The sequence below is a fragment of the Triturus cristatus genome, chromosome 1_2, assembly GCF_964204655.1.
Source record: "Triturus cristatus chromosome 1_2, aTriCri1.1, whole genome shotgun sequence".
NCBI classification, from domain to species: Eukaryota; Metazoa; Chordata; class Amphibia; order Caudata; family Salamandridae; genus Triturus; species Triturus cristatus.
In genome coordinates this window covers 557691498-557711223 of record NC_140580.1, presented here as the reverse complement: position 1 = coordinate 557711223, position 19726 = coordinate 557691498, and the positions used below count along the sequence as shown (strand labels likewise).

Below are 19726 nucleotides of genomic sequence, written 5' to 3'. Positions count from 1 at the left end.
TATATAGTACATGAGGGCCCTCTTCACATCTAGTGTATGGAGCATTCTCTCTGCGACATTTTGTGGATTTTGAAAGAAAACGGGCAGTTCAATAGTTTGATTCATGTGGAACTGCGATATCACTTTGGGCATGAATTTGGGGGTTGGTACGTTGTACAACCCTGTTTGCGTGAACCTGTATGAATGGCTCTTGAATGGTTAGTGCCTGGAGTTCACTAACTCTTCGTAAAGAAGTTATGGTCACTAGGAAAGCTACTTTCCAGGTGAAGAATTGAATCTCACATGAATGGAGAGGTTCAAAGGGTGGACCCATTAATCTGGTGAGAACCAAATTGAGGTTCCACACCGGTGCCGGTGGGTGTCTTGGGGGAATTACTCGTTTGAGTCCCTCCAAGAAGGCTTTGATGGCAGGCACTCTGAATAAAGAGAGGTGCTGCCTGTTTTGAAGATATGCCGCTATCGCGGTTAAATGGATACGTATTGAGTTGTATGCCAGATTGCATCGGTATAGGTGTAAGAGGTAACAGATGATGTTTTAATGGATGCGTCCAGCGGGTTAATGTCATTGTTGTTGCAGTAAATGACAAACCTCTTCCATTTAGCCACATAGCAAGCTCTGGTCGTGGGTCTCCTGGCTTCTTTGATGATATCCATACAGTCAGGTGGCAGGTTTAGGTAGCCAAACTCTAAGACCTCAGGAGCCAGCTTGCCAGGTTCAGCTGTTGCGGATCTGGGTGCTGAATTTCGCCATGGTTCTGCGTTAAAAGTGCGGGTTTGATCCGCAGCCTTTGATGCGGCACCACGGAAAGTTCTAGAAAGGTGGTGTACCATGGTTGGCGCGCCCATGTGGGAGCAACTAGGATGAGTGTTAGTGAGTGTTGTCTCAGTTTGCGTGCCACTAGCGGTATCAATGGCGCTGGGGGAAAAGCGTACGCAAATCTGCCTGACCAGTTCATCCATATCGCATTGCCCTGTGACTGCGGATGTGGGAACCTGGCGGCAAAGCTTTGGCATTTTGCGTTTGTTTGTGGCGAATAGGTCTATCTCTGGATGACTCCACTGTTGGAAGTACGGTTGGAGTACTGACGGATGTAGCTCCCACTCGTGCATCTGGTGCCTGCGTCTGCTGAGCAGATCCGCCATCTGGTTGTCTTTGCCCGGGAAGTGTTCCGCCATGAGGAATATGTTCCTCTGAATGGCCCACTTCCACATGCTCTGAGCCAGATGAGACAACTGTGGAGAGTGTGTTCCTCCCTGCTTCTGTATGTAGTACATGGCAGTCATGTTGTCCGTCCGGATCAACACGACTTTGTTGCACAAGTGTACTTTGAATGCCTTCATGGCTAGGAAGATTGCCATCAGTTCCAAAACGTTGATGTGCATCTTCTTTTGTTGCGTTGTCTATAGTCCCTGCACTGTGAAAGTGAGTACATGAGCTCCCCAACCCTGGAGAGAGGCGTCCGCCGTCAGTATTATTTGTGGAACAGGCTCTTGGAACGGTCGGCCCTTGCAAAGGTTTTGTAGATTCCACCAATGCAGAGAGTTGTATGCCCGACCGCTCACCAACACTAGGTCTTTTAATTGTCCGTGAGCCTGATTCCATTGACGTGCTAAGCACTCATGAAGCGGGCGCATATGTAGTCTCGCGTGCGGGACTATGAAAATGCAGGAGGCCATCATGCCTATCAACTGCATGAACACTCGCGCAGGAAGGGAGTGTTGAGGTTTGAACTTGGAGATCAGCAGTTGCATGCTGTTGATCCTCACTAAATTTGGCTGAGCTGTGGCTGCCAGAGTGTTTATGGTCGCGCCCAGGTACTGTCGTACGTGTGCGGGTTGGAGATGTGATTTTGGGTAATTTAGTGAGAATCCCAGACTGTGAAGAAGGTAAATGGTGAGGGACATGTGGCTGGCACATTGCTGGGCTGACTTTGCCTGAACAAGCCAGTCGTCCAGGTAAGGGAAGACGTGAATGTGTTGTCTCCGTAGATGTGCAGCCACTGTTGCTAGGCACTTGGTAAAGACCCTGGGTGCTGTTGTTACTCCGAAGGGGAGAACTTTGAACTGATAGTAATGCCCCTGAATAGTGAACCGGAGATATTTCCTGTGTGATGGGTGTATGGGTATGTGGAAATACGCATCTTTCAAGTCCAGTGTGGCTAGGAAGTCTCCCTGACTGAGTAGCGGCAGAACCTGCTCTAGGGTGAGCATATGGAAATGCTCTGAGAGAATGTAGTGGGTGAGGGGTCTCAGGTCTAGTATAGGTCTGAGCGAACAGTCCTTTTTTGGGATTAAGAAGTACAGAGAGTACACCCCTGTCCCCTGTTGGTTGACGGGCACGACCTCTATTGCACCTTTTTGCAGCATACTTAGCACTTCCTGCTGCAATAATGCCAAGTGCTCTACGGACATAGGACGGTGCTTTGGCGGTATGTTGGGTGGAGTGGACGTTAATTCGAGACAGTAACCGTGCTGGATAATGTCCCTGACCCACCTGTCTGTGGTGATGGTTTTCCAGGCTGACAGAACTGTTGGAGTCTCCCCCCGACAGGTGTTATGTGGTCGGGGGGCAGGGAGAGGGCGTCACTGTTTGTTTTTGGGGGAGGACCTGGTGTTGCCGTACCCACGTCCCGTGCCTTTGGTGCTGGAGCCACGATATCCACCTCTGGTGGTTTTATCAGTTACTTTGTGTGCCCCCTTTAGTGTACTGCTGCTGTGACCCCTGACCTCTAGCTGCTCCTCTATTCCCGGGGCGACGAAAGGAGCCACTACGAAACTGCTGCGTCTGCAGAGCCCCCATGGATTTCGCAGTGTCAGTGTCTTTTTTAATTTTCTCGAGGGTAGTGTCAACTTCAGGGCCAAATAAATAGTCTGGGTTGACCGGTTGATTTAAGATATTGTTCTGAATCTCAGGCTTGAAGCCTGAGATTCTCAACCATGCATGGCTCCTCAACAGGGCGCTTGTGTTGATTGCCCTCGCCGCAGTGTCGGCTGCATCCAGTGCGCACTTGGATGCATTGGTAAGGAGTTGTCCCTCTCTGATAAGGAGCTCCGCCGCCTCTTTATATTCATCTGGCAAATGTTGTAGCAGTGATTCTAGTGTGTCGTAGTGGGACCTATCATAACGGGCCAGGAGTGCCTGTGTGTTGGCAATGCGCCAGATGTTTGCTGCTTGCGCTGCAATCCGTTTGCCTGATGTCTCCAGCACTTTGGACTCATTATCTGGGGGAGGAGCATCACCCGTTGTTTGTGAGTGGGCTCTTTTGCGAGCATTAGCAACAACCATGGAGTCTAAAGGTAACTGACCCCTAATGTACATAGGGTCTCCGGGTGCAGGCTTGTATTTCTTTTCGATCCTGGGGTTCAGCACCCGTGCCCTGGTTGTTTCTTTAAAAATGTCTTTTGCAGGTTTTAGAACTCCTTTTAACATGGGCAGAGTTTTGACAGTTTTTTCAGAAGAGGCGAAAGTGTCCACCAAGAAGTCTTCTTCGACAGTGTCAGAATGGAGTTCTACTCCATGATTGGCAGCAGCCCGTTCTATAAGGGCATTAAAGGCAGCAGTGTCCTCTGTGGGAGATGTCTTTATGTTATAAAGCTGCGTGTCATGGGTATCTGGTGCGGTACCCTGGTCGGTGGGGTCATCCCATGCCTGATCTGGGTCTTAAAGGTGATCATCAGGATCGATATCCCCAGGGTAGGCGGTATCATCCCCTACATAGTCCTCTCCTGCGTCTGCCTCTGAAGGCGTAGGAGAAAAGGACGGTGAATCCTGATGGAAGGGTTGAAAGTGTTCATGAAGCACTGGCTCTGATCCTGCCGGCAATTTGTGTTTGAGAGGAATTTTGTAGGAGTCCAATCCCCTCTCTGGCGTGATTTTCCGCTTGCGGAGCATCAACCTACCAGTGTTGGCGTCGATAAATTGTGCCTGTGAAGGCTCGAAATCCGTTTGTCCAGTGGATGGGGACTGTGTTTGGCGGACACGTGTCCGAATCTCGAAACATTTTCGGCGCCGTGGATGGCGGCAACCCAAACGTGATGTTGGCCGGCGCAGAGTGTGATTTCGCAGCCTTGTGCGTGTCGGGACCCGACGTAGCGTGGAGGGTTGCCCGTTCTCTGATGCGTTGCAACGATGCGGAGACCTGTTGCACGGTGAACGCAGATGGCTCCTTGGAACCGATCGGCACCTTGGAGGTAGGCGTCGAAGCGGCATCCGACTTCTTTGCAGTCATGGGGTCATCGATCCGAAGAGAGGTAGCGACGCTCGTTGGGAGTCGATGACTTGGCAGGCGCCGCCGTCTTCGACGTCGACGCAGACAGGGTGGCCAACTTGACTTTGGTGGTTTGGGCCGTAATCTTCGGTGCCAGAGGCCGAGGCGCCTTGTGGGGACAGAGGGCCTTCTTCTTCGGCTCGGTACCCGTATCCGCTGCGGTGAGCTCGGCACCGAAATCCCTTTTTGCGCGTTCGGAGGCGATGACCTTTGCCGGCGTCGAAGGAGTGGAGGGCTTCGAGGCCTTCCGATCGTGAGTCGTGTTCGGAAGCGGGGCTGGAGTCTACGTCTTCCACGCTCTCGGCGTCCTCTTCTTCGGTGCTAAAGATGTTGGCCGGGGCAGGCGCCGATTGCTGCGCCTCCAATCTCGCTGCCAGTCGATTCCGGAGAGTCTTCTTCGAGCGGAACCGGGCACAGGCCATACATTTCGACTCATCGTGATCCGGTGAGAGACATTTGTTGCATACCGGGTGGACGTCGATGTGTGGGTATTTCGCGTGGCATAAAGGACATCTTTTGAAGGGAGTCCTCGATTCCATCGTCGATCGAAGTTCGGACCAAGCGGATCCGAAAGCTTGAAGAAGGTGCTAAAGCACTAAAGAAACTAGTCGATACCGAACGGGAACAGTACCGACGATAACTAAAGGCCTTTTGGCCTTAAACTGAATTTTCCTAACTTGAGCTAAGATAAGCACATCCGAACCCAATGGCGGAAAAAAACAATCTAAGGATGGAGAGGATGCCCATGCGCACTGCAGTCCAGGGGAGGAGCCACCTATCTCGTGATACTTCAAAGACTCTTCCAGGACAACAATGTGCAATCATCCGGACCCAACACTAGGCGGCGATCTATGCACAGATATGAATTCAGCAGCCCACATGCCTCGGACCTGGCCCTTCCCTCTGATTATTCCATCTTTACCCATAACCGGGCATCCAGGGGTGGTGGCATCGCCATGGCTGTTAAGTCCTGCTACCCCTGTGATTGGAGGGTAGTAAATCTGGCAGGATGCGAATGTGCGTTCTTTAAGCTCTCAATCAATTATCACTTTGCATTATCTGGTCTTCTTATCTATCGGCCTCCTGGATGAGATACTGCGTTTCGAAAGGCCCTCCCGGAATGTGTCAGTTCGCTTGCTTTGGGGTGCGCCAATTTTAGCATCTTGGGAGATCTTAATCTTCATTTTGATTGTCCTTATATCACGGCCATTAGCAGCACGTTGGCTGACTTGGAGGCTCTTCAGCTTAATCAACTGGTCACTTCCCCCACACATGTGGGTGGTCACATACTTGACCCGTTGTTTACAAATCTGGTAGGAGCATCGGTGGCTATGCCTAGCCCTGTTGCTTGGTCTGACCATTTTTTGGTTAAACTGTCCCTCTCGATTGCTGAACTTCCTTTTAAGTCCCAGGATAAAGTAGTGTACAAACGCCACTGGAACAAACTCAAGTTGGAGGACTTTCACCACCTGCTGGAAACGAATCCGCTTGGTCCCTTTCATAATGTTGTATCTGAGTATGACCTTTTCTGTGACTGGGTCTCTCGGGCCTTGGACGTATTGATCCCTGCGGTCTGGTCGAAATGTCGCCCTAGAGAATCCAGCCCATGGTACGATAGTTCTTTGATACTGTTAAAGAAAGCCTGTAAACAGGCAGAAAGGGATTGGCGGAAATCTTACGATGCCGGTAAAAAATCTAGGTATCTTTTAAAAGTTAAAAAATATCATAGAGCTGTGTGCCGATCTCGGGCTGCCTACTATTCATTTGAATTTAAAACAAGCCCTAATCCATCCAAGTTAATTTTTAAGGTTCTAAAGGACCCGATGGCTAAAAAAAGCTCACGCGGCTGAAATCTGTTTTGCGGCCCATTGTGAAGATTTGGCTTTGTTCTTTCTGGGAAAAGTTCAAGCCATTTACCGTGCCTTCTCTATTTCTGAGCCAGTTGCTGAGCATACGAGCCCCATACCAATCACAGGTGATTCTCTGGCGGTGCTTCCTAGTCTTTCGATGGAAACATTTCTAAAATTAGCCCAGAAAATAAAATCTGGTTCGCCTGTGGACCCCATGAGGCCAGCTCAGTTTAGAGACTCAGCTATTATTTGTCTCCCTCCATTATGTCAGCTCTTAAAGCTCTCGCTCACCACAGGTGTTGTTCCAACTAAATGGAAACAGGCTGTCGTGACACCTATCTTAAAAAAAAAAACACAATGGACCCTTTAAAACTTGAGAGCTACCGCCCGATTTCCCTCCTCCCCAGGTCTTCTAAGGTTGTTGAGTCCCATGTGAACGAGGTGCTGACCGAACATTTTGCAAGGGCAAACATTCTGGACTGTTCCCAGAATGGTTTTCGGGCTGGCCACAGTACCGAAACTGCCCTGCTCTTTATGACAGAACATCTGCGCACTTTGCTTGATTCGGGTCAGACCGCGGCACTGATATTACTGGATCTCCGTGCCGCATTTGATACGGTTTCGCATGGGATTCTGCTCCAACGGCTGAGGGAGGCGGGTGTTATGGGCATTGCTCTCGATTGGTTCCGCTCTTTTCTAACTGGTCGGACCTTTAAGGTAGCCACGCCGCCTTTTGAGTCGAAGTTCTATTCACTGAAGATGGGTGTGCCTCAGGGTTCGTCGTTGAGTCCCACATTATTCAATCTATATGTGAGACCGCTAGCGGATGTCGCCAAGCATTGGGGCCTGACTATGGTCTCCTATGCGGACGACACGCAGCTGGCGGTTGTCCTAAGTGGAGGCCCCGACTTTGATGCCCCCAGGTTCCGGGATGGGCTATCGGCAGTGGCTAGTTGGATGAATGCCAATTGCCTCCAACTGACTGCTAAAAAAACGGAGGTCATGATTGTGGGCAAACGGACGGATCTTTGGGGTGATAGGTGGTGGCCCCCGGAATTGGATGCAACTCCTGTGCCAGTGTCTGAGGTAAAGAACTTGGGAGTGTGGCTAGACTCAGTTTTGAGTTTTAGTGTGCACACAAAAAAAGTGGCGGCCACCTGTTATGGTATTCTGCGAGGGTTGCGTCCAATCCTGAGGTTTTTTGATGCCCCTACCAGACAGCTGGTCATTCAGGCCTCCATATTATCGCGGCTTGACTATGCTAGCTCACTCTTGTTGGGGGCTAATTAGGCCGAAATTGCTCGGATGCAACATGTTCAGAACGCCGCTGCAAGAGCCCTGGTAGGTTTACCAAGGCTCTGCTCTGCGGAAACCACCATTCGTGCTTTGCACTGGCTGCCTATGGTTCAGAGGATTCACTTTAAGATCTTATGTCTCTTTCAAAATCCTCAGGAAGGCTTCTCCCCAGATCCTCTCCACTTTTTTGGTGCCTTATGTGCCTTCACGACCCCTGAGATCTTTGGGTCACCACCTGGTGGTGGTTCCGCGGTTTAGGCTATGCAGGGCCGGAGGCCGGTCCTTTCAGGTCTTGGCTGCAAAGCTGTGGAACTCTTCCGCCCAATTTGCGTGAAATAGAAGAGCTTTTGAAATTTAGGAAGGCTATAAAGACTAAAGACGCATCTGTTCCCTCCCTTATGCTAGTATTCCGATTTGTGCGTGCCTTTCCCTCTTTCTGCTTTGTTGTGCTGGGCCTTCTTTTCCAAGCGCCGGGACGCCCCTTAGCTGGGGCAGCTGTGCGCTATAAAAGTGCTTTTAACATAACATAACATAACTTGGCCCAAGCCCTACTGGCCCATCTGCAGTTTCCAGAGATCTAGCGCCAGGAGTCGCTTTGTCTTGCAGCCAGCAACATTCAGGACTGACTGCCTTGAACAAAGACTGGATCTCCGGTGTACAGCAGCTCTGTTCAAAAGAATCACCAAAAAAAAACTCTGACGCTGCTGAAGACAAAGAAACCCGAAGCCTGGAACCACCACTGCACCCGTTGTTTACGGCCTGAGTCCGAGTGGGCCCACCAGTCCCAGCGAGGTCCCCCAGCACTACAGAGTCCGTATCCACTGCAGGTTGACCCCTCCAGGACCCCCTCCCTGACGTCACCTGCAGCCTCTGCACGGAGACCCCAACCCCAGCCCCGCCCCCCAACCTAGAGTGGCCCGGTAAGGTGGAATCAGACCTCAAAAGGCATCCCTGCATCCAGCTGCCCTGGGACCTGCAGAAGAGGACCTGAGGTGCACCTACTTTCCCGAGCCCTCCAACTTACCTGTCCAGCTGTTAGTTCCTCCCGGAAGACTTCCTGGGCCAAGCCTGAAGCTAAAATCCAAAACCAGAAACTCCTATTGGAAACAGGGCACCAGACACCAAATCAGCACTCTGCACCTGGTCGCTCCTTTACCTCTGTGGGTGCACCTTGTGAGCTACCTTAGATCCCCCTTTGCCCGGAGCTAAACCTTAGGAGCTTTGCTCCCACATCCAAGTGGCGCGTCTGAACAGCCACCAAACGGAGGCCGCTTATCCCCCATTGGATAAAGTTGGGCCTCAGCACTCCGCACCCGGCCGCCCTAGTGCAGCTGAGGGTGCTCTGAGTGCATCCTTGATCCTGGGGGAACACTGGTTCTAACCCCAGAAACAACTCTCAAGACTGATTAACTGACCTTTAAACTGATAACCTGATTTCCTCCTATAGGACTGCACTGTTTTTCTGTGGAAAAGGTTTCAAGTGTGGAGTTGAAAATTGTATGAAAACCTAAGAAACTGTGTTTTGAGAAAAACAGCTTTACTTACCTTTTATCCAGGAAATGCCCCAGTGAGATATTTATGCATATCATTATGAGTAATCAAAAGTAATCCAAAAGTAATTACAACTGTATTTGCACACTTTTACAAACAGTAAGAAAAGTCATTCATCTAGCTTGCTTTTGAACAATCGGTCTAGAAAAGAACCATCATATTTAAAGATACCAAGTCCTACTTGGTTCTATAAATAAAATACAATAAAGAAATATTTTGGTACAAACAACTGGCCTGGGTTCAGTCTTTGAGTGTGTGTGACAATTTCTTGCCTGAGTGTATACAATAAATGCTTAACACTACCCTCTGATAAAGACTTACTGCCCACCCACACTACCACAAATTGGGAGTAAGGTATTATCTACTTTTACATCTGTAAGCCTTGGTAGTTCCACTGCACTGTGTGCACACTATACCTTACTTTGATATAGTATATACAGAGCCAGCTTCCTACAACTAGTAGACATAGATAGGGGTTGGGAGATGAAAGTTGAATTCTTTCAGAAACATTATTAAGTCTACTATCTGTTGTGCCACAATTTCTCTTATAGACTAATCAATTTAGTGGCTATGCACCAACGTTCTCATAAAAAGTTAATCATTTAACAAGTATTCAAATGTATTTGATAATAGCACAGTTTACTAAAAGAGTTGAACTGACAAGTGCTAGACTGAGAAAACAAAAGACATTGCAGGAAAAAGAATCTTACTGCTGTATTGGTTGGATACCCCAAACTCTTGGAGCCAGTCTGTAAGTGCCAACTTCAAAGCCATCTGAGGGCTATACAAAATATCAGTTTCAATATCTTCATCACTCCCTTCATTTTCCAACTTAATTTGAATCGATACAGTAGAGTCTTCTGTGTCAGCTTAATGAAAAAAAGATACAACAATCTTCAAAAAACTTACAATAAACACAGTAGCAGACCAATCAAATAGATGCCAAAGCCACAACAAGCATTGGCATAGCCAATAGGTCTCGCCTTTGGGACTTTATAAGTGTTTAGCCATGCAACAGTTGATGTTGTTGAACCAAGGATATTGTGCTGCGTAACTAAATACTTATAGGGTCCCAAAAGCGAGAACTATTGGCTATGCAATGCTTGCTGCTACATTTTTATTAACTTTTGGACCATTTGAGCCAAAAATAAAATGTCTTTTTTTGTTAAAATCTGAAGATTATGTGGCAGAAGGCGGATTATGTGGCAGATGACGGATTATGTGGCAAATGCGGCAAATCTATAGTTATACAAAAATCTGCTCCTCAAATATGAATTTACCTTGAAAAAACAAAGACAAGTGTTGCTGCTCAGTAGAAGGCTCTTTGTAAAGCTGAACGGTTATTTTTCTATTGCTTATTGATATATTTGGGTGTTAAACTGGTACTAATGAGGTGCAACCAATGCCCAGACAGTTACCAAGTTAAAAAAAAGTGGAAATAATTAATACTGTTACAAAATGTGCCCCATTATGCCGCATAATTTGCCTTTTATTGCAGCGTGATTTATTCAATCCTGCCACATAATTTGGACCTCTCCTGCCGCATAATGCCAGTGGCCCAGGGCATACGTAACGGACCACTCATGTGCTCACGGACAAGGTACACATTCAGGATAGTCCGTGAAAAATACGAACAAGTGGTCGCCCTAGATGGTGTGTACATGTCTCTTTAAATTAGTTTGCCGTTTAGAGTACTTCACTTTTCATGTGTTTTCTGAGATGACTCAATAGATCACTTTCAGGAAGATTAGTTGTTTTTATCAGGACCTGTGAGATCGATGTTGAACAGGGTACTAGTGGTTATTATGCTTGCCAACAAGCAGGCATCAGTTTCTATCTCGCTTATGTAGTGCCTTAACCATGTGATCTGATGAGTGAATGCTGAAACGAAACAAACTTTGACATCCATTCAAACACGTCTGCAGGGGAAGCATTTGTTGAGAGAGCGGTCTCGAGGCGGATGGCTTAAAGATGTCTGTAAGGTACAATGTTCTTTATATTATATATTTTTTTATTTTTTGTACGAAACACTTCAATACTGCACTTCATGCGTGAACACCCGAGAAATGCCGGTTCACCCACATTCCCATTCTAAGGATGAGGGAAATGCCTCTATAATGTTTACTACCGCACAGCTAACTTTCATTTCTACACGGATGTGGTGTAACATCTAGAGTTGCCGGTTTTGGAGCTGGGGAACCCGGTTCGAATCTGTGTGTCGACTCATGTTGTGATTCTGGGTAAATTGCTTAGTCATCAAGTAATCTCCTCGTGCCAACAAAAACATTATTCTGTCCTCGTGTAATGTAACTGGTGGTCATGTAAAGCGCTCCAATACCTTTGGGTCGAGTTTGCGCTATAGAAAATTGAAATGCTAGTGAGGAAAGAGTTAGAAGGTTCTCAAAATGGATATGCAATTGAAGGAGCGTGAAAAGGAGACGTTCGGATAAAGTTACAACACAATTAAAGAACAGAGCTGGTCATACAGAGTTGAAAGTAAATGTGGGATGGATAAGGCAAGAGTGATAAAAATAGAAACCCTTCACAAGTACTCACATTGCTTCCAAAAGTAAAGGAACACCGCTCCAAGGAGATAACAAGCTGCGAGACGCGCTCTGTGGTGGGGCAGGGGCATTGAAGCGAGGCGCACGCTTGGGCGAGTGAGAGGAAAGCTAGATGGCGCCTCTGCTCGTGCCTGTGCGCCTATGCCACACAAAGCTGTGGTCAGACTTTTAAAAGGCCACTCATTAAATGTCTCGCCAGAGCAGCGCATGCGCTGAGGTTCCGTGCGAGACGGAACGACACTTTTTGGGTGTGATCGAATATGGATGAGTTTGGTGTCTACGAACCGCAAATGACGAGTTTAGTGGGTGTACGCGTTTTCGCTGCGCAACCACGCATGGTTCGTCTCATTTTTGGGTTTGTCCATCCGAACCCTCGGGTTCCATTTTAGATGCGGCATCCATTTTGTTTCTTGCCCTCAAGTAGCCAGCGAACGGACCTTGTCCGCTCTGTGACCCTGGGATTCCCAAGCTTACACCAAGGACACGTGTTTCTTTGAGGGTGACTTTTATGATAGGGGAAATGACACGGCAAAGGCAGATGGCCCCGCTCGAGGCTCATCTTACCGTGCTGGTCTATTGTTTCAGTCGTGCATGCATTGGGCACGAGGTCTTTGATCCTGTAATCAAGTTTCCGTTATTACCCCCAACACTCTTTTCCAATCTGTCATGCATCCTTGTTCTTTCTTTGCATCTGTTTCTGTCCCTTCTCTTAATGTGTTTACCGTCAGAATGGAATGTGTTTAACTATGGGGATGATATGTTTTTACAGTTGGGAACCGGCAATGCTGCTGTAATTATGTTCCGGCCTCCTGAAACATGAACGCGACTCTTTTGAAGTTTATTGTGGGAACTGAGTTGTAACCTTTGTTTGCCATGTTGTGCAATGGCAAAAATATGTATAAAAGGAGCAATCCACTTTTGCAATTCGAAGCAGTCTCTCAGAACCTACACGTTGTGTACTTCTTGCGATTTCTGTATCCCTGCAGTAAATAAACGCCGATCTTTGACGTCACTGGAAGTGTCCCGTGTCTGTGTTTTGTACGCCAGAACAGGTAACCCACGAAGGTTTCAGGTGTTGTCCCCTGGCACCGCTGGGTCTTAGAATAACCCAGTCCTTCAGTTGGCGCCCAACGTGGGGCGACATCAGCGGTACCGGTCCAAAGCCCGACGATCGTGAGGAACTTCGTGTGAAATCTCCGAGGGAAGGTGCACCCCGCTTCATCGATCCAGTTGTCGAAATAGGTGGCCCGAAGTCTTTTCCCGCGAAGATTCCCGCTTCCAGACGGCTGCGACGGACTGATGCCCTGACTGTCGACCTGTTTTGGCGCCTGGCGTAGTCCTTTGTACGGCGAGACGATAGACGGGCCTTCCTGGTGACGCCATTGCTCTTTCAGTTAAGTATTTGTGGGTCGCTCCCAGAGTTACTTTGTTGTTTGCATGGTTCCATTGCATTTGTGGTTCTTAGTTGTTGGTTCTTAGTTGTTGGGTTTTATTTGACGATTGCAATTGCCAAAAACCGAGGGTCTTGCATTTTTTGTGCGAGGACATCATAATTCGATAGCCCTTGAAGTTTGTAAACTCGGTTAGTGTGCACGATGCCTGGCCGTAGTACTTTGTTTGGTTTCCTTAAATGTTGCAGCACGGATTCATGTCCGATACCTCCGGTTGGAACTCCAATTTATGAGCTCTATAGTCGCCATGGTGTAGGTCCTATCGTATATAATGAATATTGGGTTTGTTACACTAAAAATGATGGTGTTCTTAGTTGGCCATCACATGGTAGTTTCGAAACTGCCGTCTTAGACAATCTTGAAGCTAAACTGTTTAAAAAGAAGGCTAGGCCGGCCATGTTTGATTCCTTCCGGTTATGGCGCAAAGAGGCCAAGCAGAAAGAAATCAAACAGATTAAGAAAAATAAGAGAGAAGGTGTTATTACGGTGATGCAAAATGCAGAACAGTATCAGTGAGACAAAGATGAGAAGGAGCAGGAAGTCATATGGCGGTGGATAAGTGTTATCCGGTGTTACCGTCTAATTCGGATAAGCCTGGAGAGGAAGTGATAGAAGATTCGTTATTGTCTTATCTATTGAAATCACCACCTCCCTATGCTCCAGATACCGTGGGTCCTGTGATTCTTCCTATTCCTCAACCTGCTGTTCAGGCGGCTGCTGGTCAGCCCGTCGTTCCTCCTGCTCTCCCGAATCCTCTTGTGCCGCAGATTGTTCATCCTCCTTTACCGGCTCTTCTTCCTATTGCTCCTTTGTCAGTACCTCCTCAGCCTATGGTTACCACTACTCCTGTTACCCCGTCCACTACTACTGTCTCTACTCCTACTGTTGTTGCTCCTGTACCTCCTTCTTCTCCTTCTGTTCGTAGCCGTCTCCTTAATGCTGTTGCTACTCTCTATTCTCCGCTTTTTGGGCCAATACTCGGGTCGACTTTCCGATGTTGCTCAGAGGCGTAGTCAGATTCCTGATGGTAGGGAATGTGAGTCGTTGGTAAAACTGGCACGTAAATGGATTCGCCATCCTGTGAAGTACACTTCGCGTATAGTGTTTGAGACCTTTTCCCAGTTTAATGCGCCCACACAACGATTCGTGTTCGAGGAAATGTGTAAATCTTTGAGAGAAGAGTGGGATAATGATGCGGTCGATAACGTACCGCCCGAGGTCTCCGAGCTCCAGAATCAATTTACGACTGGTATGATTGTAGGTGATAATGTTCGATGTGCTCTAGAGCGTCTGTTATCTTTTCGATGTACAGTGCAACCTCGAGCATTGTTTAAGGACGAGACTGAAGAATGGATGGCAAAACCTGGTCAGTATCCTATGCGGGAAGTTCCCCCAGTATGGATGCCAGGTGATCCTAATGCTAATCCTGCTGTTCCAGGACGTTTTCAGAGAGTTTGGATACACCTCCCTTGGAAGCGATCGGAAGTTTTGCAGGTGAAGCAAACCTTGCCCGACCCCCGTAAAAATCCTGCATGTTATTATAAGGAGTTGTCCCAACTAGCGGATGCTACCGTTATGAACCTTGCCGATATTGACATGTTATTTGGTAATGTAGTGCCTCAGCCGATTTGGGCGAAAATCCGTCACGAGAATCACGCGGCTGAGTTAGGCGGTGACTGGGCCGCTCTTGCGGCGGCTGACGCCCAGCAAGTTGGTGGGGCTAAACCTGAACAGCTTATTGTGGATTTGCCCCAGAGGATAATTACCCTTATGAAGACACTTATGCCAGCACTACGCGTTAATTGGGACAAGTTGTCCGCGTGCAAACAAAAGAGGGATGAGAGTGTCTCCGATTTCTTCACGAGATTTGAGGAGGCATTTATTGATCATAGTGGTCAGGACATGAGCTCTGAGTGTGTTCAGCGATTGTTCGTTGATAAATTCGTATCGAATTTGTTGCCTGAACTCAGCATCAAGCTGAAGAATTCTGAAAGTTCGTGGGCTGTTTCTACCACTGCTCAGATATTAGCCACGGCCCAGTACTATGAAAACAGAGAGAAGGAAGAAAGCGAACGCGCAGATAAGAAAACGAAGGATCTTAAAACTAAGGTCTTATTGCAGCAAGCGTATCCTCCGCGCTCGAATTACAATGACTCGCAACAGCCAAAATCGATCACAATCGCAGTTTTCTAGATCACAGTTGCGTAATGATTCTTCTGCACCTCGCTTTGTGTTGGGGTATAATCAATGCGCATATTGTCGGGGTGAGGGCCATTTGAAGTTTAATTGTCCAGTTTTACATGATAGGAACAATGGTGTTTCGGCTCGAGGAGGTAGTAGTGGTCCTCAACAAGCTTCACGTGGTAGAGGTCGCTGTGTTACCTCCGTGACCGAGCGTCTTGCCACTTCCTCAGACTCGCAAAATTGTTTCGATCAACGCGATCTCTCGTCTGGTAGATCTGCACAGTATCGTGTGGATGACTATTATGTTGAGCATGATGTTGCTGCGGATGGTATCTACTAGGACAGCCGTAGACCGAGGAGGGGAGAAGTATCAGTTCCGGTTGATCAGAGAGGGCCTTATGTCGCAGTTGCCACATTGGGCGTAGTTGAGCCTTTTCTGTTGGACACTGGTGCAGCGAAAAGTTCCATCATGCGTTCAAAACTCCCTGGCGCGCCTTTGTCTAGCTTGACGAATGTTTGTTGGATTCTCTGGCGCCCCCGTTAGCAATCCAGTTTCTAGCCCTTTGCCCCTTACAATTGGGTCTCGTGAGTTGGAAGCTCCGTTGATTTTGACTACTGGTTGTGGTGAGAATCTTTTGGGCTTGGATTTGTTGAAACGGTTACATGCGACTTTGTATTGCTCTCCTGCGGGAGTGGAGCTTACATTGGGTCAGAGAGTGATCTCTCCTATGTATTTGTCGATTGATAAGCTCCCACCGGAATGGAGTTCTCTTCCGGCTTCTTTGTGGGCGACAGGTCCCAATGATGTGGGCCTGTTGGATATACCACCTTATGTCGTTCAATTGAAATTCAACGCGCGACTGCCACGCATACCTCAGTATCGTATCTCTCTTGATGGTGAACGAGCACTATTAGCGATCATTTACGATTTGATCGATCAAGGTGTCATTGAGGAAACACGAGGTAACGTGTGTAATAGTCCTGTGTTGCCTATTTTGAAGCGAACTGATCCCTCCAAGCCTCCTGTGTACCGTCTAGTTATTGATTTAAGGGAGGTCAATAAAATTGTTGTCCCACAGTTTCCCGTGGTACCCGACATTACAGCTTTGCTGACTCTGATTCCAGCCTCTGCATCATGGTTCTCGGTAATCGATCTGAAGAATGCGTTCTTTAGCATTCCGATTGCTGAGGAAAGCAGAGATTTGTTCGGTTTCTCATTAGGTGGTCGTAGCTTCCGGTTCAAACGTGCACCTCAGGGCTACTGTGAGAGTCCATCGATCTACAGCCAAGCTCTTAAGAGTCAACTTGATGCGTTCGTGCTGCCACCTGGTGCGGCCTTGATTCAGTACGTCGACGATCTGCTGGTAGCTGCAGACACTGAACAGATTTGCAAGACTGCTACAGTATCACTGTTACAGCATCTTTGTGACTTGCATCACAAAGTGTCACCTTCTAAACTGCAATATTGTTGTCAAGAAGTAACCTACCTAGGTCACTTATTGTCAAAGGCGGGAAGAAGGTTGACCCCTGAAAGAATTGCAGCGATCGCTCGAATGACTGTGCCAACAACTCAGAGATGTGCGTGCCTTTCTAGGTATCACGTCATACTGCAGACAGTGGATTCCAAATTTTTCACTGTTAGCGAAGCCATTGATAGCTCTCACGTGCAAGGACGTTTCGACTCCTTTGCCATGGACAGAAGAATGTCAGAAAAGTTTTTCTGAACTACGTGATGCGTTGTGTTCGGCTCCTGTGTTAGGTACTCCTGAATACAGTAAGCCATTTACATTATACGTTCACGAGAGAGAAGGTTGTGCGTTGAGTGTTTTGACGCAACAATTTGGTGGTAAGCAGCGTCCATGTGCGTATTTTTCCTCGACTCTGGACCCGGTAGCTAGAGCGTTGCCGAGTTGCTTGAGGGCGACGGCGGCAGCTGCGGCGTCTATTCGACAATCCGCAGGCCTGGTCATGGATAATATGCTCATAGTGATGGTTCCGCATGCAGTTGACACTCTTGAATCGGACAAAAACTCAACATCTGACTAGTGCAAGGTTGTCTGGGTATGAGTTGACCCTTTTGGCAAGTCATATACAGATCAAGCGTTGTAATGTACTGAATCCGGCGACATTGTTGCCGACTAATATGGAATCAGATGATGTACCACCACATGATTGTTATTTACGAACTGAGGAAGAAACAAAGGGTCGTGTGGACCTGAAAAACACTCCATTGACAGATCCCGATGGTACTTTGTATGTTGATGGTTCCGGTTTTAAATTGCCGAATGGCGATGTGACGACCGCGTATGCTGTAGTGACGTTGAGCACGGTTGTGGAAACTGCGAGATTGAATCAGAATTCAGCGCAAGCGGCAGAGTTGATTGCATTGACAAGAGCATGTGTTTTGTCTGAGGGAAAGCGAGTGAATGTGTTTACCGACAGTCAGTATGCATTCGGTGTTGCGCACAGTTGTGGACGATTGTGGAGAGAAAGAGGATTTATGACATCGCATGGTACGAAGATCCAACACGGGCAGCTCGTGAATGATCTTTTGGATGCACTTACATTGCCTAAACAAGTGGCGATCGTTAAATGTAGTGCACATCGAAAAGTGACGGATGATGTTGGTCGTGGTAATGCATTTGCGGACGAGATTGCCAAGGAAACAGCTAAGGATCTTGCAATTCGAATGTATGTGACAAGTTCAGCGAGATGGTCGACGGAAACTGGTATGTGTGAAGACACTGTTGAGAGTGTGAAAGCAATTCAGAATGAGGCCACTGAAGCTGAAAAAACCAAGTGGAAAGAGAGTACGGGAAAGTTGGATATGCATGGATGTTGGGTTGACTTGTCAGAACGTCAGAGGTGGATGTTACCGGATGCGTATGTATTCGCTGTCGTGACGATGGCTCATGGGTTGTCGCACATTAGTGCGAAAGGGATATGCAAGTTCTTGTCCCCTGTATGGAAGAATGATGGTATTGCTAAGTGTGCTGAGAGAGTGGTTAAGAATTGCATGGTGTGTTTGATGCATAATCCTGGCAAGGGCACCCCCACTCCACCTGGTCATTTTGCTCCCCCTGTTTGTCCCTTTGAGGTTAACCAACTGGATTTCATCCATATGGAGAGATGCAATAATCTGAAGTACGTTTTAGTAGTGGTTTGTGCGTTCTCCAGATGGATCGAGGCCTATCCACTTAAGGATAACACTGCCCTGTCCACAGCGAAAATCCTACTGAAGGAATACTTTCCTCGGTATGGAATGCCACGGATTGTGTGGTCAGATAATGGAAGTGAGTTCGTGGGAAGTGTGATGCAGAGTGTATGTAAGGGCCTTGGAATTCGTCAGAAATTCCATAGCGCTAATCATCCTCAGGCAGCGGGTTTAGTTGAAGGATACAATGGTACCCTGAAGCTGAAACTTGCAAAGATACAAGCTACGACTGGTCTATCATGGCCTGATGCCTTGCCTCTGGCTCTCCTATCAACCAGAGCGACTGTACACTCTCGAGTAGGGCTCAGCCCATATGAGATTGTGTTCGGCCGCCCTGCGAACATTTGGGGAGTCCCGAGACCCAAGGCCTTTGACAGTCTTGAGTATCCAATGCTAATTGATTATCTTCATGATCTGACTATTAAATTAAGGTTAATTCACCAACAGGTCTTTGAAGCTCTACCGGCACAGACAGAGGGTCCTGGACATCGGCTCCGGCCAGGCGATTGGGTCGTTACCCGAAATTTTGGTCGAAAACGTAACTTGGAGCCGAGATTTGTGGGACCCTTTCAAGTGTTATTAACAACGAGGACTGCAGTTCGGTTGGAAGGCAGAAAGAACTGGGTACACGCCGGCCACACGAAAAAAGTACCAATCCCCTTACCAACAGACGGTTGGGTGAGAACTGGGATTGCGGCAACGGAAACTGAGACCCCTTTATGTTTTGTGCCGTTTAGCGATGCTCAACCTGTAGGAGATAATTCGTCGCTGCCAGACACACCTGTGGAGTCATCAGTTGTAGAGAACTCAAGGTCTGAATCGGCGTCCACTCCACCGAACACTGTTTCACCAGCTGAACAATTATTTGTAGAGCAAACTCGACCTGGAAGAAATCGATACTTTCTTCGTCCACGTAGCAAGGACTAATAAAATTTTGTTTTATATTTTTCTTTATTGGCGCTACGAACATTACGAATTACATCCTTTCTTTTTGAGTTTTTTTTATGTGCTTTTCACTGCTAAGAGATTTGTATTAAAGCTGAGTGTTTAAGAAAACCTATCATCCGGGTTAACCGTAGGGCCGTGCGGGTACTTCCTTTCTGTTTAGCAGGTTTCTGACGCTAGGTCGGTTACTTTTGTCGACTCCTGGGAACTCCTGGGAATTGATAATCGCTACTCAGAACGAAGTGCGTCAAGTACGTCACGGACGGTTTTAGAGGATGGCATTCTCTAAGCTGTTGGAAGTAGAAAGGATGTCGGCGCAAAGATCAAAATTGCATAAGATTGTACGAACAAAATGTTTTCTGTTTCAGGTATTCCTACTGTTTCTGACTGTATCGATGCTATT

At 47.7% G+C, this 19726-nt stretch overlaps 1 protein-coding gene across 2 annotated transcripts in view; it reads right to left on the bottom strand.

Moving 5' to 3' along the window:
- OGA (O-GlcNAcase) overlaps nucleotides 1-19726 on the bottom strand; it is a 476162-nt gene that overhangs the window by 330171 nt on the left and 126265 nt on the right. For both annotated transcript variants that reach the window (XM_085606452.1, XM_085606453.1), the window contains one exon: nucleotides 9676-9834. In XM_085606452.1, coding sequence (XP_085462578.1) covers nucleotides 9676-9834 — 159 coding nt within the window. The remainder of the gene's footprint in view (nucleotides 1-9675; nucleotides 9835-19726) is intronic.